This window comes from Trachinotus anak, unplaced genomic scaffold, assembly GCF_046630095.1.
Source record: "Trachinotus anak isolate AG129_WGS33_773 ecotype Australia unplaced genomic scaffold, CSIRO_AGI_Tana_v1 ptg000009l, whole genome shotgun sequence".
Classification (NCBI taxonomy): domain Eukaryota; kingdom Metazoa; phylum Chordata; class Actinopteri; order Carangiformes; family Carangidae; genus Trachinotus; species Trachinotus anak.
Window position 1 is genome coordinate 6,718,940 of NW_027273860.1, and position 25,492 is coordinate 6,744,431.

Consider the following 25,492-nt stretch of genomic DNA (forward strand, 5'->3'; position numbering starts at 1 on the left):
TTTTTATACTCAAGTACCATCAAATCAAAAAATCAAATATATTTCTGATGGCTTCTCCTGGGTATTGTGTTTTTCTATGGGGTTACATATTTTGGTAGCTGATATACAAAATTGTGACCACACAATAATCACACAAATCTGGATAGATGTAGTTATTTGATGTTCTCTTAACCAAGGTTATAGCTACAGTATTCATTTTAATGAAAGAATCTCATAGGCATCTTATAGTCAAAATATAGGCTAACTCACGGTCTGGTAATTATTGTAGCCTATTGTGTTAAACACTGCTAGGTTGATTACATGCTTCTAAGAGACTGACTCAACCACTCAACTGTTCCTTTGCTTCTAAATTGATATAACTATAATATCACCCGAGGGACAGAGGCGAGGGAACATAGGTTAGATAATTTGGATTTCAGACACCAATTGAATTTTTTCTCATTATCATTTCTGTTTCTGGATATACCTCCTAAGTATAAAAAATGTCTTACTTATTGAATTCATTTTGAAAGAATTAAATTGAAATTAAAATTGTTAATGAAAATATAAAATATAGCCTCCTCAATATAAAAACTGGAATATGTCTCAAGCTCCTAATGTTATAAATAAATAAATAAATAAATACATGGTAATAATTTCAGACATAACCAACATTTTACATATAGTTTATTTAATTGCAGTAGCTACAATATTTAACAAAGGTTTAAGTGGAACACATCCAAAGGCAAGTTTCATTCAACAGAGTCACGGGAAAAAAAGTAATCTGACATAACGTAAGACTGATATGGATGGGGTTTTTTTTTCATGTTTGCACAGTCTAAACATTCATTTTCTTGGTCAGGTCCCCCCTGGAGCTGAACTGTGACTGACAAAGGCAAAATGCAAAGTTCTGAATGGTTGCAGGCTATTAAGACATGCAGCTTACTAGATCAAATGAGAGCAACAGTGGCACTGCTTTGCATTGAAATGCTGTCCAAAGTAAACCTGTTTAATAGCCACAAACAAATATGTACACCACAGCCTATAGTAGGTGAATGTCTGGGAGTATTCAGGGCTCCTGTCTTCAAAGACACACTGAAGGCTTGACACAGAGTATAGTAAGTAAGTACTGTAAGCAATGACTGTACAGCAGCATAACTGTTATGAAACCGCAACTTTACAGACCCGGGAAACAAATGAAGCAGAGCTACGTGAGTCTGACAAACAAGAGTATACTGCTGAGGACTGATCAGGACTGATCAGGAAATTCACTGTTGTTTTTTTTAACTGTCCAGTTTTGTTAAGGGAAAATCCACCCAAATGGTAGTCTTTTATGGTGCTGAGATTTGGTTCTTGAAAAGAAACCAAGCAGAGCCGAAGGGATGTATTCTATTTTTGTGTTTGTGTGGGCTGCAGTGTAATCATTTCCAAGGTTCACTCCGATATTGTCTGAAATAAAAGCACAGTAGATGTGGTTCTGGTAAATTAATGTCTTCAAAACAAAAATATTCCATTCATCCTATCAGAGATTATGTTTTAGCATCTGCAGCCCATGGAAATCTTCATGGAGGCTGCTAAATGCTTATGCATAATAGCTCTACTTATCAATAAAAGACCTGGCAAAATACTTGGCACCATAAATTTTCAGAACATTTGGCTAGATTTTTCCTTTCAAATACCTCTAAACACATTTACAAAACAAAATCAGTGTTAGAAAATATCCTCAGATAGTTTGGGAAATACAGCAAAAGAAATAGATATAGCAGTAAGATTTATTAAGAACATTGCGATTTTTATTTATAAGTCTTAAGATCACATCACCAGCAGCCTTATTCCCATTTACATATGACTATGCTTTTAAATCACAGTCTTCTTGTGATGTATTCCAATTTTATTTATTTATTTTTTTACATAAGCCGTAGCTCTTCCCAAACTAATATTAGCTGCAGCAGAGAGCATTATCATCTGATCCATTTATCCAATATAGTGGCTGCAGCTCTTAATGGAGCTTCCATTAGTGGGTGTCAAGTTTATCTGTCTAGTCCAAATCAATGCATCTGGTTTTAAAAACTGTAAAAGTCAGCCAGAGTAAGTTCAATTCCAAATTACCAAGTTGGGTTTGATGCCACTGTTTCATTAGGGAAGGTTTGTCCAAAGTACATTGCCATATCAGGCACTTTGCAAGTCTTTGGCTTTCACACTTTCACAGGGAAAACCCTTAAGAGCACTACAGGATAAAAGAGAGGCATCATCTCATTGCTTGTCACTACAATTAGGCGTGGCGTGTTTAGCTCTGGGAGAAATAGCCTTTAACCCAAGAGTGAACTGAGGTGTGTAACTCTGCAGACCATAACAATAAAGCAAAAAGAAAAATCCAAAAAACAGGCTTGTGCGATGCCTCTATTGTTCACAGTTAAACAGAAATAAATAAGTCAGCTGAATGAGTATTAACAGTGCACGATGGATGGAATATTGAATTCCTAAAACTGTAATAAGGTGAAGGTTCTGGCTTGGAAGGGACGGAGAGTGAGTTTTCACCAATCAAAGTGGACATTGGAGTGCAAACGAGGCTTATGAGCAATAAAACGTTCTTCCGAAAACACAGCTGCTGCATTTGTAAGTAAAACATATCCATTCTGATTAGTGGCATTATGGAAAACCTAAGTTGTCAGGATATCTTAAGGCATGATAGCCCTTTTAGGCAGGGAGTTTGTCAATCTTCCACTGCTCTGTGGGAGTGCTGAACACGGCCATGATGCCTCTGGTCCTCCAACCAGAGGTGCCTTCGGTTCCTCTCTCAGTGCTAGCGTTTGCTCCTTCTGTCTGGGATGATTTACTGACTGTCAAGGGCCAGCGTCCTTCTGTATTTGTCCCTGTTTTATCCCCAGCTGGGTCAGCTCCCACCGCACCCCTCGGTTCCCAGCTGTGTGATCCTGCCCGCTGCCCTCTCCCATTCTTGATCCGTGTGGTCATCGCCCTGGGCCCCTCTGTCTGGGCCTGCCGCTGTCATGACCCCTCCTCACTGTGTGGTCCCAGAGGCAAGCGCTCGGACCCGGTGTCGGCAGATGGCGTCCTCCAGGAACCCCGCCACCTTCTCACTGTCCTCCTATTCATCACAAACAAAAGATTGTCAAGGCCAAATTTTCAGGACCAGATGTGAAATGCCAGGGTTAGTTCACATGTACCTGTTTTGTTTAAAAATGCAAAAACCACAGAGAGGACATTTATCCAATATTAAAATAAAGAAGCTTTTATATTTACCTCATTTATGAAGGCGTAGTGAACAAGTTCACTGGCAAGGTCTTTGGAGGTGTCAGCTGAAAGTTTCACATGAAATATTTCAGTTACAAAAATCGGCAATAAAAATAAGCTCACACATTGTGCAAAATGTGGATTTTTAAATGATAAGGCTGGAGATATTCTAGATTTTCTTCTTTCCTCCTCATGAGTATTGTCTGTTTAGCCAATGCCAGATCTATCTTATTCCCTTATCGCCATAGAGCTCCATTCTTTCATTCTCAAAAACTGTTAAAAACACATCAGTGAACCATATGGTTGCAGTGGGTAACATGTTGCTTCATGTTTCTTGCCACCGTGGTTTAATTTTGGGTCAATTCCACATAAACCGTCCTGCTGCATCAGCACACAAAACCTAATCTGCTGTTATTCCCCTGCAAATGTACAATTTATTGGCTCCTGTTTGAGTAACATTTGGTAAAAATTACAATACTCAACTGTTTTATTAAAATAGAGTTTTTTAGAAACTAAAGTATATATTCATGATTTTTAAAGATTTACAGCTTCAGTAGGAACCAGTTGGCTTAGGGCTAAAAGCCAAAGAAAGGCTGGTAAAGTCAGAGACGGACTGACATATTTGATTTAGGTGTTTACATAGGAAAACATAAATATAGAATAACACAGGCCATATCATTACAGTTACAGGGTTAGCTGACTTACTTGGAAGGATGTCACAGCTGAGCTGCCTGTGAAGTTTGTCATCCATCTTCAGAAACAAAGAGAGCTGGGGAAACAGCACAAGGTCAAGTTTAAATCAGGCTCTATTTATTTTAACCATAACTGACTGGACTGGTGCACCTCACTGGTACAGAGCTGCTGGAACAATGTTAATGGGAAAAAGATCAATACGCTTGATCATTAAAAAGCCCAACGAAAGTGTTTATGCTGAAATGGGTAAAGTACCTGTAACACTATGTGACTCACATGTGTTTTGGTCCCTTCTTCGTTTGACTCCAGATTACAGTGCATCTGAATCACCTACAGCATCAGCAGAGAAAAAAAACAGAGCAAAGTGAGGACACAGCAAAACTGTCTTAAATATGTTTTGGGTGACAATAAACGGGCAGATTAATTATCATAATAATAAACAGACATTTATGAAAACACATGCAGGTCCTGTTTCATATTGTACGTAGGCAACACGCACAACAGCAAAACAAGTTCTGACATAGAAAAATCTGCAAAGGAAAATGTATTTACACTAAATATGGCTAAACTGGTAACAACCAATAAGAGGGTTTTTCCATGTGTGAGCATATTGTATTCCCATCTTTGCCATATTGCAGAAAGTAGACTGTAAACACATCCCTCCTCCGTGAACATTTTACCCAATCAGCATCACATGAACAGCGTTTTCTTCATGTTGCCAGGTTGTGATGTCTAAAGGACTGACCTTCCTCGTTTCTGTTTCCTGCGGTTCAGGAGTCGGCGTCTTCACCGTCTCAACCTGCTCCTGAGACAAGGAGAGAGCACGAGGGACGGGATGAGGCCGAGATGAAGCGAAGTTCATTAAGGGGTAAATCCCATTCCTGAGGAGAGGAAAGGACAATGTTTTAAAGTTTCTGCTTCGGTCACAGCATGAAGTAATTACCAACACAAAGCAAGTCACATGCTGTGGTTTCACCTACTTGACATCCTCCAGAAACTTGTCAAGCTCCAAAGGAGACACGTGGGAATATCTATGAAATATGAAAAACAGAGTGAGGGTTGTGTTTGATTTGTCATCAGATATTCACAGGTTGCCAAGGATACAAGGTGCAGGTGTTTTTACTTGAGTTGGACTCCCTGTCTGTCCTCATGTTTAATCTCTGCCATGACAGCACTGGGGTCAAAGGACTTGGTTTTCTCCTCCACACAGTTCTCCGGAAGCAAGTCTGAAGATACAACACAAATTTGGGCCTTATTATACTGACCTGATACACGTTTACAAGGACAAAGATATTTTTCAAAGTATGTTCTAAATTTGAACAAAACAAAATTTTTTTTCTTTAAAAACAAAGATATATGTATTATAAAAACCTTTTTATAATCCTTTTTGAGGTGACATATTGGTTCTATGACTCCATAAGGAATAATTGCTTTCAATGCAAACATATCATTTTGCACCACAGAGTGACAGGTTGTCATTTACTATAAATTTAAGGTGTAAAATTTGCTTGCCGTCTGTATGAATCACAAGGAGGAAAGAGGAAACGAGTGATTCTCGTGGCATGTGGAGGTGAGAAACTCACACTGGTTGTTGATGAGGCAGTGGGCGGCGAGCAGTTTGAGGGAGTGGACCTCGAACAAGACTCGGTGGAACAGGAGGTCATGAGCTGTGGGACGGATTTTGGCTTCATGACGCAAACAAGACTGCGTGAACTCCTATGGAAAGCAACAAGACACCGAGTCCGACACGTAACTACATGACTGCACAATGTGACCCAGTTTATCCAGCATCGATCTGCACTCTGGATTTGTTTCCTGGCATGTTTTAGTGAGACATGTTTCACCGTTACCTCGCACAGTGCCTGTATGAGCTTTGAACTAAACCCAGAAGCAAGGCGGTGTGTGTAGGCAGGTGATAATGGAGTAGAGTGGGACAGTTTGTCTTCATCTCTGGGTTTCCTTGGTTGCACTGCTGTATATTTAGGACATGAAGTATTTTTGACACTCACTCTCATGAGAGGGTCTTCCAGAGATTGACCTGCGTTGACGATGGCCTCCTTGGACACAGCTGTATCTCCATTGGCCTGGATCTCCAGCACTGCCATCTAGGGGTACAAATAATCTGTTAACACACATAAACACATACATAAACATACAGATGAGAATCTTATGGTAACTTTCTGTTTCTCTCACCTCTAAAGCACAGATGCCAAAGGAGAAAATGTCTATGGCATAATCATCTTCACCAGCTAGAGACAGAAAAAAACAAAAAAACACGGAAAACGTTGAGGACATGCTTACGCCAAAATGAAAACGTAGTCATTATTTAGTCACTGCATTTCACTGGATCACCAAGCAAGGAAAGTACACACAAGGAACATCACATATCCACTATACAATATCACATACAAATTCCCTTAAAGGACTTTATGACACCCTCTATATTTAAAACCTGAGTTTGAATAAGAAAAACTCACAAAAATCCCTTTAACCAAGAAAAAGGGGTCTTATGATAACCAAAGAATGACCAAGTCCATGTTTTTACAGATCTAAAAGCAGCACAAATCATCCATTAAATGTCTCCAAATGACTTGTGTGGAATAATTAAATGTTAACTGGCCAATAAATTGTTCTGTGGCTCCAATGATTCCTACATTTAGCTCATTATCTCACACAGCTACCTGGCAGAAGACTCTGTTAGCTGCTGCCTCAAGTGAGCTCTGCAAAATATTTCAGCTTTTGCTGCACAAGATGGTTATCTTTTGTCACCTTTAATAGAAAAGGCTTAAACGACATTACAGGTTCAAAATGGCTGTTTTTAGTTTAAGTTTTGAGCGACATTAAACTGTGGAGGTAATGGCTAAGTTTCTACTTTGGGGTAAATCCTTCCACTAAGAATGAATGAAGATCGGTTTGAAGGCTGCACACACAGACTCCGCTCCATTCCACTTGCCTCCATATTCTGGAGCGAAAAAATGAAGATTCCTCTGCTCGTCGCGATGTTGCCTCCCTTTACCGTGGACACTGGCGTCTGGGAACACTGGTTAGAGAACACACAGATAATATAGAGGGATTAGATGATGTAAATTGATAGATACGACACCAATGAAAACATACATGTATCTACAACAAAATTATCTATTTCTTACCATTAACAAATAGCCGATGCCACACTGTGGAAAGAAAATTAAGCATAATTGAGATATTTATTTTGTTTTGTCAAACTGCAGAGATTAAATAGGTAAATCCAGAAATCCACAGTCTGAGATAGCATAGCAGAGGCGGTCACTGCCGGCTGTAGTAACATAAAAAGCCCTGCTGGGAGCAGACCTGAGCCAATCTTGATGAGGCCGTTGTGTTGGATGAAGATGGTGTCGCAGGTCAGGTTGCCATGGATTATTGGTGGGTCACAAGAGTGTAGATAACTGCGAGTAAACAATAAATCATCTGATTAACGCTTGGGCTATGATAATAAACGTCTCGCATGTTAGAATCACGAGAAATAAATCAGGCAGTACCTGAGTGCAGAGAGAATCTGGGTGCACCATCTTTTCCAAGCCTAAAACACAGAAAGCAGCGTGAATCCGCTAAAGCACTTGTTCCACATGGAAAATTTATTCTGGGCTGTAATACATTAAAGTACATTAATTCTCTCTCATTCTCAGGGATTAAAGGAAATGAGGCCGTACCGTATATACAGCACTTTTTTAAAATCCTTTTTGGCATTAAATTTTTAAATAAAAACCAGCAGATGTATCAGAACCAAAGAGAGAAAAGAGAAAGGATATAAGATGCTGGAGAAATTGCAGATATACTGTACATCTGAGCAGACTGAGCCACCAGGGCGTCCTGTTACATAATCTCTAATCCTGCTGGAAATGTGATTGGACTGCAGTACCGTGAGCCACCACCACCACCACCACCACGACACAGACAGACTGAGTAAACGCTCCAGTGCAGTAAACACTGACCTTCACATTCATAGTCTTGTGGTTCTTTTTAGTTTTCTTCAGGAACTGCTTGAGGCTCCCCGACGACATGTATTCAGTGATGAAAATAACCTGAGGGCCACAGATAGAGGAGGGAATAACACTTCGTTCACAGGTGTGTCCGTGTGCGAGTGGAAAATAAAGGAGAAAGAGAGACGTCTTACCCGAGCTTGGCTCTCCTTCATGTCTAGCCAGTACTTGTGGAACTTGACAATGTTTGGGTGTTCCACCTGCATCAGGTTCTCAAACATCTCCTTGATCTTCTCCTAGAAAACACACATCCAAGCCAGTTCATATGACCTCAGGTCAGGTCCTTCAGTCTCTTGGCCTTTACCAATAAAACTAAAACTTTAAGTCAGCTACTCCATCTGCAAATTCATTAGATAATCGGTTTATAGTCATACCAAATATGACTATAAACCCTATATACCAATACCAAAAATGAACTAGCTCCAACTTCTAAAGAGTCAGTTTTGCTCATTTTATTGTCCGTATGATAATTAACTGAATATCTTGTGAAGGATATTTTTCAATATTTCTGACATTTTATAGGCCAAAAAGTTAATTAAGAAAATTATTAGTAGACACACCAGTAATGAAAAAAATAATTCAATACCTGGTGAAAGTTCTGTTGGAAGAACATATTATGATTTTTTGTGACTCTAAATTAAAAGATTGTAGAAAGGTAAATGTATAGAAAGGTAATTACAAAAGAGTTAATTAGAATATTTGTCAGTTAATTGCTGTATTGTTATATTAAAATCCTGGATAAGCGTTTGTTGTAGGGTGAATATCTCTTGCTAGCAAGAGAGACATCACACGGGGATGGCTGCAGGTAAACCCTCTAAACAAAGGATGACTGGACTCTAATCATCATGGAAATAAACTGGATTGAGAAATTGACTTCTATCATACTGGAATAAACACACATCATATACATATGTAATTGAAAAACCATGCTCTTGTACAAATACTGTGTTGGCCATATCTAGCCATTCATTTAGCTTGAAAATGACAAAAAAATAAAGAGAAAAATAATTCAAATAACAGTAAACACAGCCTGTGTTGGCTTTAGGTAAAAAGAGCCACATTACCTCCTGTGCTTTGAAGACCTTCTTGTCAGAGAAGAGCACCTCATTCCACACCACCTCCACCCCCTCCTCTGTGTCCATGGCCAGAGAGGCACTTTCCACTCCTGGGACATTACCTTGGCTGACCTGCAGGGGGCAGAAAGGAGCAAATCCAAATTTTATACCACAAATATGACCTCAAACCTGCATTAACTAATTTTTTTTGCCACGTTGAGGAAACAGAAACAAGCTGCAAACAACAGCACTGACACATTATCAACTTATAAATATGTTATGGCAAACATAGAATCAGCTATTTACACACCCAGCTTTGACTTTGACTGACACCTCTCACACACACAGTCATTTGAGCTATTGTTAATATGAAAAAAAAAAAAAAGATTATAGCAGCTTGAAGAAGCTGCACATTTGAATTCTGCAGCTGAAATACAGGAACAAAGACAGTACGAGGGAGATGCCAAGACATTGTGCCAGCACTGTCATCTCAGGTCAGATCCAATCCAGGCATCGGCTATACAGACCAGCGACTAACCAGTGAACATGGGAGCATGCTAAAACAACACACATTTATTTATTTATTGTGCCAGGAAGCTCTGTAATGCAAAGCAGCAGAGCATCACCAAGTACTTGCTCAAACACTCAATAAAAAAGCATGTTTGAAATGATTAGAAACCACCCCTGCTGTGACTAATAACTACTAAAAGCTCCACATAATCCATTCACATAGATCTCGTACTGCCTGCTCCATTAATAAAGCGCTGAATCTGGGTGTCTGTGTTAAAAAGCCACTGCGGCACTGAGCACGAGGCGTAATATATAAATATCACCAAATTCAGTTGAACGCATGGAAAGGAACCAGTGTGGAAGGCAATTCACTCCACTGAGGTTATGTCAGGTATAAGATGATGATGAGCAGTGGAGACGGGCGATGAGATGAGCAGCAGGCTTGTGTTAAGAGGGAAGAGATGGATTAGCAGGAGACAGAGAGGGAGAAGTGAGGGGATTGTGGGTGAGGGAATTAGAGAGATGAGACATGGGACACAAGATGGAGGAGGGGGCACAAGAGCTCCAAGAACTGCAAAAAAAAAAAAAAAGAAAAGAATCGAAGGAGAGTTGAGTAGAGTGAAGAGGCGGTGGCTGGGTCTATAATCTGGCAGACGCGGACACCCCGGGGCTCCATCACTGCATGAGACGGCGTTTACGCAACAGCGGCACAGAGCTAAAGACTGCTCATCACAGGATATTGCTGCCTCAGCTGGGGTAGACCTGATATAACTGCGACTTTTATGCAGCAGAAGTGGTGGTGCAGTGGGTAAAGAGACAGCATTGGGTTTAAAGTCCATTGCTAATAAGCGTTAAGCATGGTGCAAGGCCCTGAATTCCTACTAAGACTGCATCTTCCTAACGTGATGGAAAATCATTTCTACTTTAAAACTAAGAGTCATCATTTTCACAGGAGTGCGGTCTCAAATGCTCAGTGGCTGCCTCAGGATGGATTTTATTTAGTCATGGTAACAGCAGCAATGTCTCCTGATAGCCCGCTACATTTGGCCCAGACTGAAATATCTCAGCGGCTACTGGATGCATCGTCATGACATTTTATACAGACATCCGTGGTGTTTTTCCACACATCAGTGAACTTGACTAAACTGCAGTGTGTGAAATCTTAACCAGCTCCAGAACCCTGACCTCTGACCTATTTGAGATTTCCTCAGGAGGATCAATAAACTATTAGTTCTGTAGTTATAGAAAAACATAGAATCATTGATCTCGGTATTGGTGGACCAAACACGAAAGTACGAGTCACTGGTTCCCAAATATTTGCTACCAGGCGATTCAAGTAAAAAAATGTATATATCACTTAATACGATATAGGCTATTTTTGCTGTGATTCAATATACCTGGTGCAGTCTGCGCTGTCTTTTTTATTCCCTGTCAGGCCCTCAGCACCAATATACTTAACAATACACTGGTATCTAACTGAAGTAGGTCATCAGTGCATGAACTAACAAGCCTGTCATCACCATCTTTCAGCAGCCAGCAGTACATGATGTCTGAGTTCTCTACCTGAGGGTTGCTGACGTCCCCGTCTGTTTCATTTTTAAAATGAAGTTAAATTTCTCTTTATTTTTGATTTCATGCTTGCCCAATCACCATCTTGCACAACGATTATTGATTTTAGACATATCAGAGATAACATCTAACCCTGAAGTAGGATGTCAACAGAGAGATGAGTCAGTCAGTTTATCAGTGTTTAATTGAGAGTCTATTGACTTTTACTTTAATTTCCAGGGTCAACAGCTAATAAAGGAGAAGTCGAAGGATAGAAAGTCTGTTAAGATTACTGGTGTCAGACAGAGATCTGTGGTCTCTGTGTGACCAACAAAACAGAAGAAATCAATGAACATATTGAACGTACAAGACCACATCTTAGCAACTGAACTCTCACTGCTGCCTTTTCTCCAAAGTCCTTTATCTCCTCTGATAAACATCATTTTTATACATTTCTATGTTATGGTTATTTTGCATGCATCTTAGTGATTTCTAGACATCATTATTATTATTATTAACAATTACACATAGCATTTGATTGACTTTAGCTTTGTGATAACCAGTTTTTTTTTCTTCTTCTTTCTTTCCCAGTTTATCGTGTCAGTTTGTTGACCTGGGCAGTGAACTGCTGCACACAATACACAAGGAAGTGCAGTGAATAGAATAAAGCCTGGCATGCAGTCAACGCTCCAGTTCACCCCAAAGGTGTCAGATGGGGTTGAGGTCAGACGAGTTCTTCCACACCAAACTGGGAAAACCGTTTCTTTACGGGTCTGGCTTTGTGCGCAGGAACAATTTCATGTTGAAACAAGGAACAAGGCCCCTGCCCCTTCCAAAAAAAAAAAAAAAACACTGAAAGCTGTCGTACAAACATTTCTATTAACCAGAACTAAAAGACCTATGAAAAAAGTTAAACTGATCATATAGTGAACATTTAATAAGAAGAATCTTTTCAAAAACCACATTTACATAATAAGCAAGGACACCTGACACTCCTCTATCATCATCATCATCATCATCATCATCATCCTGGTCTTAAAAATGTCTCTGATGAACAGCTGAGAGCTGACACAGAGTCTGATGACAGGGTAGTGTCTGAACAACCATTATTCAGGCCTCTCTCCCCCCCTAAATGACTGTTTATTACTGCTAAATGCTAACCATTGATATTTTCCTACAGAGCTCCACTTGTACCGCGCTTCATGACATCATCATCTTTAACTATACGATGAATGGAGTCAAAAACTGCTTTTTTTCCTGTATCCGACTCAACAGGAGGAGGTTTATTAACTGAGCCAAACAAGCAGAAGACAAACAGCAATCAGAGCGACCACAAGGGCTGCTATAAATATTCTAATTTCATATTTTGACTGTTCAGACACCACAGATGTCTTCATGAAGTGAGACATCCCCAAAGAGAAAGAAATGTCCCAGCAAATGTTTTCTGGATACTGTGGTTTGTTTATTTCTCAACCTACAGTGCAGCTGTACAGCTCTCTGCAGGGTTTTCTTTGCCCACGAGGTGGGAAGCAGAGGAGACATGACATATAATCTCACTGCTCTCCCGCTCAACAGAAGACGATCATTTGATTACTGGTATTATAGAGCTGCTCGGACTCGCTGACAGCAGGAGGAATTCCTCCACTTCCATAGCTGTCAGGCAGGACTCATGTCAGTCTCCCACTGGCGTCGGGGCTTAGCCGTTGTTTATTTTCTCTAGACGTTGAGAAACACTCGGTCCCCTGTCCCCGCGTCTCCGTCCCACAGGGGTTTAGCGGGGTATGCTGCTTGGTCATGGTAGCGTGAGACTCGTAAACAGCACTCTGGATTCTGGCCTCTGATTGGCCTTCGGAGGGGAGGTGGGTTCAGGGTGTGGAAATGGATTCAGGGGATCGTGTGTTCATTTCAAAACAACACCAACTTCTATTCTGATGTTTGTTAAATCTACATCTGAGCCGGGTTAAACTGGATCTGACAAACCTCTCATTACCCCACCACACAATTTATTCCTGTACACTCCTCACTCACACTTGATGATGTTTTTGGTTTGGTATGATATCCCTCATACCAATTTAAGTATGATCAGTACAGTGCACCATAGATAAACCTAATGGAAGATTGAGCACATGGGTTTGAATAGCAGGGTGTGTTAGATCATTACAACTAATTACTAATGGGTAAATATACACAGACAGTGTCTTCAGTGTGACTTGGTTCACTTTAAAAAGTCTGAACTCCAACGGTTGACAAGACAGATAACTCTCTTTACTTACAACGTATATAGAGCTACAAGTAATACACACAGCACTATTCAGCTCCCTCTTAAAGGGCCTATATGAAATTTTTCTCTGCTGCCGAACATGGTTTCTTACTGGGAGCGGGTGGTGGCGACTGTCGCTTCACAGGAGCTTCAGCCATCATTGTCTTTATAATTCATCAGGTTATAATACACCCTCTGAGCAGTGCTACGTATCCAGGGCAGATTGAAAGCTACAGTGTGTGCGTAATAGAGCTAACGTTGGCATTACCTTGGAGACAGCTCTTGGCAAATAAAGCAATGAAATTTGATGTTAACTCGCAACATTTCCTCTAGACTGGTAGGTAAACAGCTGTTAATGCTAACGGTGGCCGGGTAGCAATAGCAAAACTTACAAATAGCTCCTTTAAACCAGAAATATGGGCTTTTTGAATCAACAAAACAAGAAAGGTTAATCAACCAAATACATCTCCACAAAAATTACAATGAAATCTTCATCTTTATGTCAGTTCCTCATTGATCAGCACAGCATATTACCCACAATCCACTGGTGTGCCATGTCATGTACACTGGCAGAGGGAGAAAAATTTCACACTTCACCAAGTACCAATAGAAAGCTGTGTAACTGATGCCCAAGTTGAACAAGTTCAGACTACTGTTTTTTAAGTCTCAGCTATTTGTTTATTGTTTTGTGGCTATTTTGGACATTTTATGATTTGTTTTTGGACAACAGAGAGCTCACAGGAAATGAGAGGAAAGAGAGAGAGATAGGGAACGACATGCAACAAAGGTTCCCAGCCAGACTTGAACAGGGGACGAAGTGGTTTGTCCTAGACATGCCCATTTTAATGTGAAGAAAATGCAGAAATGTTTCAGCTATGTCATCCTCACTTTTTATTGTCTTTTGTTTATGGGATCACTGTTAGGCTTGTGCTAATGCATTACATTCTGGGGCTCACAGATACACGCAGAAAACATGCGACAATATTCAGCCATTAAAAGTTATAAAGAGAATTACATGTAAAAATAACACAATGTTACAATAACAGAAAAGCAACCCAGAGAGAAAGGACGGCATAATAACAAGGTAAGGATAAAATATACACTTTAATATTTTATACATATTTGCACTGGCACTTCAATGTGCAACAGTCACTATTCTTTGTAAGAGCACTCACAGTCCTCACAGCATGAAGGCACAGCCAATATGTCTGCGTATTTTACTCACTTGTACTTTAAACAGAAAGTGAAAAAAAATTTAATTTAAAAGTCATTCTGAATTTTTGAACTCATAAACTCAGTTGCTGGTTTATTAGGTACTCCAAGCTAAAACTCTTGCAGTTTAATACAAAGGCCCTGCAATAACTCTTAACAACAGTTATAATGTTCTGTTTTAGTTTTGTATGGTCATTTTGGATGCAATTTGTGGAGCCGCTGGATTGTGTTGTGTAATACTTTTTGTCCAGCCAGTTGATATCCATGAGGGCAGATTTGCATCTGAGTGTTTGTTCTGTGTTTACAGACACACCCTGCTCTCTGAGCAGAGCTGAACTGGTTCATGGTGTAAATCCAAGCAGAAGAAAGAACAAACCTTCTCCTCTACAACACGATGAGTACAAACGATGGCCGGACCATCTGCAGTGACAGCTTTATTGAAAGATTCAGAGTAAGATTGCTGTTACATTTGATCGCTTTTACAAGGCCAGCCGATCTCAAAATGAAGAAAGGCGTCTGTTGAGTGGGCCAGAGAGAGAACAGACAGAGGGAGGATTACAAGAGAGGAATAAACTACAGTATGGCAGCTCTTTCAGCGTGATTCTTTGCAGCATAGGCATCTTAAATGAAAGCAAGTCTTTGTCTGAGGCCGTGTGTGGGTCCAAGCCTTGCAGTGACAAAGAGCTTTGTCTCCTACATGTCCGTATCTCGCTTCTATTGAGCCTCCTCCTACATCTCATACCTCGACGATGAGCTGATACTCCGCACCGCATTAATATTTAATAACTAGATCTGGCACAGAAAAGGCAACACCCAAGTAATCTGCATTACATCGTACTACTTGCTAAGCTGGTGAGCTGTATGGAAATGAGCACAGGCTTCTTTCTCCGTTGCATTGTGCTTTCTCTCGCTCGAGAGATTTTACTGGCATCAAAGAGGAGCAGCATCAAAGAGTTGGACTGAAATGTTGGGGAAAATGTTAGAGGCAAAGAAAACCATCTCTAACTCTGCAATGAGGATGTTTGAGAAAGAGGAAAAAGATGCCTCCTCTCAAATTCAAACAGGATGTATCCTGCAGTGAAATATGGATTTTGAGGAACCCCTCGCAGAATTAGCTCATAATACTAGTTTTACTTTATAGATAAAATGTGTCCGAACTAAAAAACCCATGTTTGCTATTCTGTAAATTTGCAGTACACAAAGTAATTGAAAAATAATCTTAATTTGAGTGAAAGAAGTGAAAATGCATTTCTGTGACCACGGAGCCCACAGTTAGGATGAGGTAGCTAGCAGCTACAACTGATCACTGCAAACCATCACAAAATGATTTATAATGTTGATTTCATTCATGAAGTATCAGGACAAAGAGTCTATAGCAGCTCTGCGAGGTTGTATGTAAGCACAGTGGTGGTTTGCGCTAAATGCTACATATATTTAGGCTACGTTTAGCTGATTTCAGCTTGTTAGCATGTAGCGTGCTATCAATGACGATGCTATAATTTATCATCAGTGTTTAATTTGTTAGCATGAAGACATTTGCTTATTGGCACTAAGTAAAGCTGCAGCCGACGGGAAGGTCATTAGTTTTGCAGTTGTGAGCGTTGGATAAGTGAAATTCTGACAGGATGGTGACACTGCGTGAAAAGTTTAAGGAATAACCAAAACTGCAGTTCAATGCAATTCATCCCAAGGGGAAAAGGAATGTCTGGACCCATTTTTAAGGTAAATTTGAGATATTTCAATCCGAAAGCGGTGTTAAAAATCATTAACAACACAGAAGCAAATCAGACTTTAAACCAGACCAGACCTCTGACTGCGTGAGCCGACTCTCCCTCTCCTCTTTATTCCCCTCTCGTCGGTGTCAGGACCTTCAGCCACTGACCGTCTGGTGACCTTCACCAGCCACACGAGCCGCTCTACTGTCCGCCTCCACATCTTTCTCTCTGTCGCCCCAGGACGTCACAGGTCACTGTCTCGGATAATGTGTGCGCTTCCGCTCAGCATGAAGAATAACTTGCTGGCACCAGACGTGGCAAGTCAAGCAGCGGACAGGAAACGCGCAACTCAACACTCTCCATTCTGATTTAGGCGACAGATTATGTATGTGTGAGAGACTTTTGTAATCATCGGACAAAGTCATGTTAACTTGACAGAGGCATTCCTCAGATTAATGCCCTTCACATCCCACATTATCTAAATTAAACCGCTGCCAGGATCTCGACTGTCCACGGCGTGAATGGTTTGCGCTCTTTCAAAAGGACACACAAGGTCACACAGGCTCCGGAGCAGACATTAAACAGATCAGCCTTCATCACATCTCACTTTTTCATTTTCTCTTGGAGCAGTTCAAGCTCCCCACTAAGAGGAATGCAGGAGAGCAAGGTGGGTTAGCAGAGCAGATGGATAGAGAGAGGACAGCTGCCGCAAAACAAACAGCAACAGGACACAAGGCAGTCAAAACACAAAGTGAAAGACGGGGAAAGTTACTCAGCCTCTTTCATAAAGCTCTGCTGATAACGCAAAAGCAGAAAACAGGAAGTGTATGTCCTGCTGTAATAATAATATGAGCAATTTTTAATAAAAACGTTTGGATAATTAGTCTGAAGAAAAAAGTCAGCCTTGACCAACTCCTGTGCTTTATTACATGACTGGGACTTGACAGTCATTGTGAGGCCTTCACAAAAGATTCGAAAATGTTCCCTTCTTGCAGATGCTGTGTCTTCTAACTTGTGTTTGCAGTTGGGAGGGATACGCCTGTGTCTGTGTTTCAGTCTGTACCAGGGCTGCAAGATTACAGTAACCGCGCTGTCCTCGCTCCCATTGTCACTGTGACAAAGATACAGATTTATAAGGCCAGAAGGCGAAAACCACAACTGCATTCAAGAAGAGAGAAGCTGTCCTCACCGGGACGTGATTCGCATAGGAAGTGTTAAATTACATAAGGCTTTTACCCAATAACAGTGATTCCTCAGAAGTGAGGTGAGGCGTTGATCACGTGTCTACCTGTACGACAGAGGGTGATGAGGACTGTACACATGTGGCTGCATGTGTCTGTGTAAGTGTGAAGAAATGTTGTTTGCACACCAATTTACACTGCCAGGCAGAGGTGTTAATGAGGAATCACCGAGTCCAGGAATGGGTTTCACTTCATTAAACAGACCTTAGTTTTGGTTCAGACGTTAAGAAAATAGTTTTATCTAATGCTGCAACAAATCTGTTGATTAACAAAAAGACAGACCAGTGTTTCTCAAAAAGGGATGATTAAAAAAACATGAAACATTTTTTCCACAAGCCACCTCTGAGGCTATTTTCTTAAGGTGGACTGTGCGTCCTCATTCTTCTGTGTCGTAGCAATGCATTTATTTCCAGCAATTAAGGCAATTTTAACAAATCGTTCACTTTTTCTTTGTGTCCCCTCGGAGGATAGGTCATGGGTGACTTACTATTTAAAAGCTAAAACTCAAAATTGACATTCAAGCACTTAAAACTGAGGCTTGATGCTGTTGAAAATGTTTGAGACTGCTGCCAAAATGAAAGCTTCAAAAACTGTGATATTTTCATCACCTCAATTCGATTGTAGCCTGGTTTTATTTACAAAACCTCCTTCTTTAATTAACAAATACCCCCTAATTCTTAATGTATATGTGTTTTGTTTCTGATAGATTTCACATATATTGTGCACATTTAGCAAAAGTGCTACCTGAGTTACACTTAGATTGAAAAAATAAAATATTTGTTGAGTGATTTTTTTAGACTCTGAACTTGACAAATCTGGGTTTTACCCACTTGGAAGTGGACCAATTAGTTTTTTTTTTTTTTTGAGTTTTTGAATACATATTTGAGAAGCTAGAAACAGCAATTTGGAAAATTTTGCACCATCAAAGCTGCTAACAATTAATTCTCTGTCACATGACTAATCAGAACAATCTATTAACCATTTCAGCAATAATCAGAATGCATTTCTACTTGAGTTTGAGCATCGCTTTGCTGAATCTGTGCGCTCTAATCAGGCTGCTGTGGACCCTGAACACAACTTTGTCCACGTTCATACCTCTGAACCTGTCTGGAGCCGTCAAGTCGGTGAGCCGACTCCCCTCTTAACACACACCCATGTCTTTCAACCAATCAACCGTTCCTGTGTTCCAGTGGAGAGGGAAAAAAAAAAAAAACACACACACACAAGGTCAAGGCACTCAGGGGCCACTTTATCTGCATAGCTACAGTGAGTGTTAACTTAGTTTTCAGCTCAACCTCTTCAGAGAACATAAAAGCTCCTTGACCGACATGGGGTAAAAGCAAAAGGAGTTCACTGAGATTCATATAACAGTGCTAACAAACCCAGCATCGCTGAGACAAGAGGCATGTTTACCAGAAATCATTTATGTTTCATTCAAGCGTGAGATGCTGTAGGTATCTCTCTGGCTCTTAATCTAGCACGACGAATATGAGCAGCATGTGAAGCAGCATCTGGGCTCAGAGACACAGTTACCATGAGTTGACAGTTCAGAGAGAATAGAAAAGGCCTACATGGGAGAAATAACACGCAGCCTTATCACACCTCACTAAACTCCTGGCTCTCCTCTACTCTGAGAGGTTAAAACCGCATAATGGAGCCAGATAAATTATTATCTGGCTCTGTTATCACCATATGATTCTGTGTTCTGCCTTTTTATCATTTATCTAATCTGTCTTGACTTTTGATGAGAGTTGTGCTGTTTTCACAGGACAAATGTAAAAGAGAGGGGACGGGCACGCAGCAAAGGCGGCGAGCTGGGGTTGAACTCACAATGTCACAAACACAGCTGATGCACCACAACATGAAGCATCATTTTCATGTTGGCCCCGCAGGATGCAAAAAATGTGTTTTCCTCTTTTATAGCTTCATTACATATCTTTAAATCATTCTTGGTTCTTTAGATATTTGCAATACACATGATAAAATATATGTAGATATAACACTCTGGTAACTAAGAAATACATGACCTGTAAATGAAAATCTATAATTTTGAAACTTACTGACTTTTTTTTTTTTACACAAACACACAACATAAAACAACATTGATTAGGTTGTAGTTGTAGCCAAATGTATAAGTGGGACATGTGGACACCATTTCTGTCTAACAGTTCACACTCTTTGCATTAGAAATTTGTGCTCAGTTTATTAATGGTGAAGTGTTGTCTATGTATTAGTTGTAAATGTGGTATAATATGTATAAGATTTTTTTTTTTTTTGAGAAAACACACCCCCAGGCTTATCATGCCTCATTAGCAACATCAAACCATCAAAAACCCGAGCTACACTGAGAATTATTTGAACCGTGTCAAATATTGGTGCTTGATTTCACATCAATCCTTCACACAGTACAGGCTTAATCTGACAAAACAATCTTTTATTTGAGCAAAATTCAATTTTATGCCTGAAACAACATTAAATTATTTGTTGGGATGGATTTTATTTATCCTGCAGTGAGGCCAAAGTCCTCCTTACCCTTCTCCCTCTTGGGGACCTCAAGGTTAACAAGGCGGACCCGTTGTGTGTGTCACTTCTAATAAAGCAAACACACCTTGGATCAAAAGCAGCTCCAGTCTTGTTGGATTCCTGTAGAGCAAAGCGCTCTGCAGTCGCTACAGACAGTTAGTTTGTGCAGACAGCTGCATAAAGCTAACAGAACATAACAAAAGTGTCCTTTCTTTCAGCGATTGTGTTTGCTCCATTGTTTTAAACCAGAGAAAAGCAGCTGATGGCAAACTAAAGCTGCTGGGGTAAAACTTCCTGACGCTAGCCCTTTGTGTTTAGAAGAATTCAGCCTACTTCCAGCGTAATGATGAATCGATCAGATATGGGGAAACAGTCTGACCCTCACACTGAGATTTTATCTCACTTATCAGTTGTGCAGCAGCAACAACGTGCAGTTTCACACAGGTGCAGAAAAATTCCTTCAGACCAGTATTCTTACGTAACCTTGTATAGCCTGGACTAATTTCACAGCCGAGCTAAAGATCCACACTGAGTCATTATTGTAGAAAATCTGTGTGAATCATCAACGGTTTCTTTTCTTCTCTCTCTCCTCTGAGGAAATGATTGATGTTCCAGCTGGCTGGCATACTCCCAATTCATGTCACATTCACACAGAAGGAAAAGTCTTCCCATTGAGCAACACAAACAACCCCACCCCTCTGCCACTGCCACCAGGGAAAACTGCTTTTTCACCCCGAAATCGCTTTTTATAAACTTCTGAATGATGTCTCCTTAAATGCTGGCCCAGTCCCAGTGTCCAAGTCATGAAGACTCACAGACTCTGACTCAAATCCAGGATGGCTTCAGGTTTTCCTGCCAGCAGGTTATTATGGGCTGACTTGCACACATTTTAAGCCCTGTTCTGCATACTTCCCATAAAGCTGCAGTCAGTGGTGGAAGTAGCAGCATTTACTCAAGTTTTCAGGTGCCTGTCCTCTACTTGAGTACTTGTTATCCAACTTTATACTTCTGCTCCACTATGCTTGAAAGGCAAATATTGTACATCTAATTCCACTACATTAATCTGACAGCTATAGATACTCGTTACTTTAAATGTTCAACAAGTTATTAGTAGTTAGCAAATAGTAGCATTCATTTGGTGAACACAAGTCAAATATGAACTCTTCTTTTAGCTCTGGAAATATCTCGCTCATTTGCTGCTAAATGCTCCACTGTATGTTCAGACACTTGCTAATGTTTCCTGTGACTGCTGGAAACAACACTGATGAAATTGGAGAGCGTGGACCAAAGGCACCGGTTGTAAAACCAAAACAAAAGGCTTAAAGAGGCTAAAACAGCTCGTAGAGGGAAGGGGAAATGCAGACTTCTCAGTAGGAGTGACACCTTTCACATTACAAACAGCTGTTTGCTCCAATGTTGACATAAAAACACTGATTGCAGCAGCTTTAAGTAAGACTTTGAATGCAGGACTTTTACTTGTACTTGCGTATTTTTACACTGTAGCATTTCTACTTTAACCTCTGTAAAGGAGCTGAATTCTTTGTCCACCATCATACGTGGTGCTGCAGATTTTGTTTGAGGTTTTGTTTGTTCCGCATTTCAGACATTTTTTATGTTGAAAAAAAAGGGATGAGAGGGGAGGTCTGAAATTATCCAAAAGCTGCACTTCTTCCTTTTTCTGTGAAAGCATTAGTATGTTCACGTTTTCATCTGTTCTTAGTCAAACAACATCATTCTTGATTTCTCTGCTCAGAAAATGAGAAAGAAGCCTCAGTGTTATAGAACATAAACATTATATTCAAACTTTGTACTTTACTGGCCACAGAAATACCTGTGATTTCACAAAATGCTGTTTCATTCCTCATTGAGAATTTGGAGCTCTGGCTCCTTCTTGCACTGAGGCACTTGATGACGTCAATTAAAGTTTGTAAGGTTTCAGAGCGTAGGTCTGGACACTGGGACTGGGCTGCTGATTTGCTGAGGCTTCAAAGTCGAAGTTGGATCTCCATTATGCTTATGGTCACTTCGTTTCACCCACAAACCCACGCACTCACTCGCTCACACCTCTGCAACTCTGGCACCAAAAGAAAACCTCCAAACAGAGGCGGTTTACAAAACAGGGATGGAGTGTTCTGCAGTTGGTAATGTTTTTCGCGAGCGGCCCACTTCTTGGAACAGAGGCAGTGCTTCTGACTAGGCTGCTAAAAAGACGTGTATGTTCACCTCGACCTGAAACTGGCCCCCTTCCCACTTCTTTAAAAACATTTGCAATTGACTGTGTTCCTGGAGAAGCTTAACAAGGTCTGGCAGCATCTGCCTGAGTATTACAGTTCTCCATAAAGCGGGGTAATTTCTGCCCACTGGATTACCCAATTCATGCTTGTAAATCCACACACACCGCTTGCTTCATTGCTACTACAAACCCAGAGGAAGAGCAATATGTTATGTGAGCTCCAGCGACCCCCCCCCCCCTCATCTCCAGCAGAGGTTACTGCAGTACAGCTTTTCAGCAAGCAAAAGAGGTGACTCAGGGTAAAGACTCAAAAGGCTTGGCAAACGGTACAAAGGCTTTTCGCGTACTCGCCCCAGTAGCCAGCCAGCAACAGTTAAAAACTTGTGTTGAGCAAAGGAGCGCTGTGCACGCGCATGTGTGGACTATCATTAGCTTGTAACGCTCCCATTAGTGGGGGCAGGAGCAAGAAAACAACACTGTCAAGCAGAAGAAACCACTCAAGAGGAGTGTGAGAATGCAGTTAGGCAGAAGTTTCTCCCTCACAGCTATTGTTGTGTTTATAGGCCTCAATTAGTCAAGAGCCTGAAATTGAGCTTGTTAAGAAGGCCCCGTGTGGAGAAACAGAAAAAGGCTAAAGGAAAGTAGATATGAATAAGATGACGGAGCAGAAGAGAGCTGCGTTTATCAGGTGGTGTTTATCTTCCAGGGGGATTAAGCTGAGAAAGTAAGAGTCAACCTGAGCTGGCACCTCAGCACGTGTTCAAACAAAAGCCTGTTGGCAGACGCGCACGGAGACAGCGAGCTGCTTTTTTGTGCCTGTTACTGTTACGTAATGGCGCAGACAAAGCTCAACAGGCGTGTCTGTGAAAGCGCTACCCGGGGGGTTACAGGCTGTTTTTCGAACCCTCACCTACCTGTCCACGGTTTCTGCACAAGACATCGAGGGCAAGGACAATACGTGTTGTCATTAGCAGGGCTGCAGACTGTAGGCTGCAGTCATTCACACTGACAACAGCCCTGGGTGACAACAATGCAGGAGGCTGCATTGTTGTGGGGAGTGTGTTGCCTCAGGTAACGGAGAGATGATGAAATAGGATCCAGGAAGTTCAGTCTGGGTAACAGATGCATGAGTTTGAAGGCTTTTAGATGCCAAAACACTACACAGCTGTTTATAATACCTCCGAGATAGGATTTTACGATGTTGAATGTTATCACGCCAACAATCATTTCAGCTTTCATCATAACAATCATGCGGTAAACAACAGACCTGCCAGCGTTCAGGTAATCTACCAGGAATATGTGCTTGAACATACGTGCCTGTTGACACTGCATTGTGTTTCTGCAAAAGTTGAGCCAGGTTCAATAAATGACCAGACTTTGTTTTTTTTCATGCGGCGCCACTGTCTGTCTGTCTCAACATACAACCAAGAAACAACCTCCATCTACAGTCGGATAATTCTTTTCTGAGGAGACCAGAGAAAATCTGTTAAATTTTATGAACTTTGCATGTTCAGCTGTCCCATATGATAAAAGCTGGATTCTAATAGCTTCCTTGCAATGATTCATATTAGTCTAGTGCTCATTGGTAAAGCCAAACCAAGCCAGTCAGAGCTTTGACTGTGGGATCAAGATGGAAGATCTTCCTGTGGCAGAGCTCGGAAAATGACAAAACCGATGACAGGCACTGGACAAGAGCAACATACTGTCGCTGTACAGGTTTTTGATCTACAGAAATAACAGCAGCGTATTTTTCCGATCAACACGATGAAACATGAACGGCTCCTACCAAACTCAAATGCAGGCGTTTGATTTAAAATGATGGGTACATCCCTTATCTCTGATTGGCTAGGCTAAAATAACACAATTTACAATTTCAGACTGGACATGATGGCATTTCTGCTGAATTGTTAAAAAAAAAAATATATATATTTCTTCATTTTTCTTGACTTAAAAACAGACAAATTTACTTTCTATTAATTCTGTCTATTAAAAAAACACGTTATCCCTAGAAAGAAATACAGAGGATGTGACCTTTGTCAACTTATTGTTAGGTACAGTCCTGATCATCACTGTGTAGCACACAATGGGGGGGCTTTTATTCACCGGCTCCATATTTAATTAATCAGCCATCTCCCTGACTGATGGCTGCTGGGATACAATTCTAATTCAACTGTGGCTCCTGCATCAGACTAACCTGCTTTACTCTCAGGCTCCTGAGCTGCATAAACAACGTGGACACATTCAAATTCTGAATGCAAATGAGGTCGCATCTGAAAAACAGAGACAACAGCAGATTTATGAGGGAGCGAAGATCTGTTTTCAGGTTGAGAAGCATAAGTCAGATGGTATTTCTATTCAGGAGGAGAAGGGCTGTAGGTAAATGATGAAGCCTTAAGCAACAATACTGGACTGAATACAGCTCAAATTTGATTTGAATACTTTGTGAAAGGCTATGAGTTCATGCAGTGTTTTTGTTTTTGCAACATCACAGAGAAATGGCTGGCACGTTACCACCTGAGCTTTTCGAGTGCGGAAATGAGACATCTTCTCACCTGCTTGCTGATTTAGTAGAAAGAGCAAATGAAAGATAGAAATGGAGATATCAAAGCAGCACATCTGCAAGATAGCTTCACACGTGAAATAAATCAAGTCAAATGAATGTTGATTTAATAGATAAAATCTCTGCTAGAGTTTGCCAGATTGAAAAGAAGCACAGCTGCAAAACACCACGCCATATCTAACATGCCGCACATCTCCAAACAACTCTAATGGCAAATAAATGTCAAGCTCTTGCCAGTGCTTCCCTCCATGTTAAAACCTTTGAATGTGTGTGCACTGTTTCTCCACAAGACTCATTGTTCCTACGTCCTTTTTTATGTGCATATTTGACACACACACACACACACACACACACACAGATATCCATATTTGGTTTCAAAGGTCAAGATACAGGCGTTTGATGTTAAAGTGCAAAGGAATGAATCAACACTCCGAAACCTGCACACAGAATTTCATATCAGCTGATGCACAAAGTGAAGAAAGCTCCCTTTGAAGCCGTAAAAGCATGTGTATGTGAAACTTCATGTGGTATCCCTCCTTTATTGATAATTAAAACACAGGAGTCTTTATGGGGATAGTCGTGTTTATAGAGGCAGCCTCAGCAGGGTGTGTGTAATGTTTTCAGGGCTTATCTTCGCACACGTTCTTTGATCAAAGTTACATATAATGCCAGGGTAGCTCTGAGGAGGCGCA

At 40.8% G+C, this 25,492-nt stretch overlaps 1 protein-coding gene across 4 annotated transcripts in view; it reads right to left on the minus strand.

The window, feature by feature from the left end:
* Positions 1 to 649: 649 nt before the first annotated feature.
* Positions 650 to 25,492, minus strand: part of nrbp2b (nuclear receptor binding protein 2b) — a 37,124-nt gene continuing 12,281 nt past the window's right edge. Inside the window, exons 2-18 of one of the 4 annotated variants that reach the window (XM_071484863.1) lie at positions 9,008 to 9,130; positions 8,078 to 8,179; positions 7,896 to 7,985; positions 7,443 to 7,483; positions 7,255 to 7,349; positions 7,074 to 7,097; positions 6,878 to 6,964; positions 6,118 to 6,173; positions 5,934 to 6,029; positions 5,508 to 5,640; positions 5,048 to 5,150; positions 4,905 to 4,955; positions 4,670 to 4,805; positions 4,201 to 4,254; positions 3,937 to 4,000; positions 3,241 to 3,296; positions 650 to 3,085 (exon numbers count right to left, since the gene is read on the minus strand). In XM_071484863.1, coding sequence (XP_071340964.1) covers positions 2,999 to 3,085; positions 3,241 to 3,296; positions 3,937 to 4,000; positions 4,201 to 4,254; positions 4,670 to 4,805; positions 4,905 to 4,955; positions 5,048 to 5,150; positions 5,508 to 5,640; positions 5,934 to 6,029; positions 6,118 to 6,173; positions 6,878 to 6,964; positions 7,074 to 7,097; positions 7,255 to 7,349; positions 7,443 to 7,483; positions 7,896 to 7,985; positions 8,078 to 8,179; positions 9,008 to 9,130 — 1,398 coding nt within the window. In that variant the 3' untranslated portion in view covers positions 650 to 2,998. Of the gene's footprint in view, positions 3,086 to 3,240; positions 3,297 to 3,936; positions 4,001 to 4,179; positions 4,255 to 4,669; positions 4,806 to 4,904; positions 4,956 to 5,047; positions 5,151 to 5,507; positions 5,641 to 5,933; positions 6,030 to 6,117; positions 6,174 to 6,877; positions 6,965 to 7,073; positions 7,098 to 7,254; positions 7,350 to 7,442; positions 7,484 to 7,895; positions 7,986 to 8,077; positions 8,180 to 9,007; positions 9,131 to 25,492 lie in introns of all 4 variants that reach the window. The other 3 variants (XM_071484862.1, XM_071484865.1, XM_071484864.1) reach the window with 3 other exon arrangements.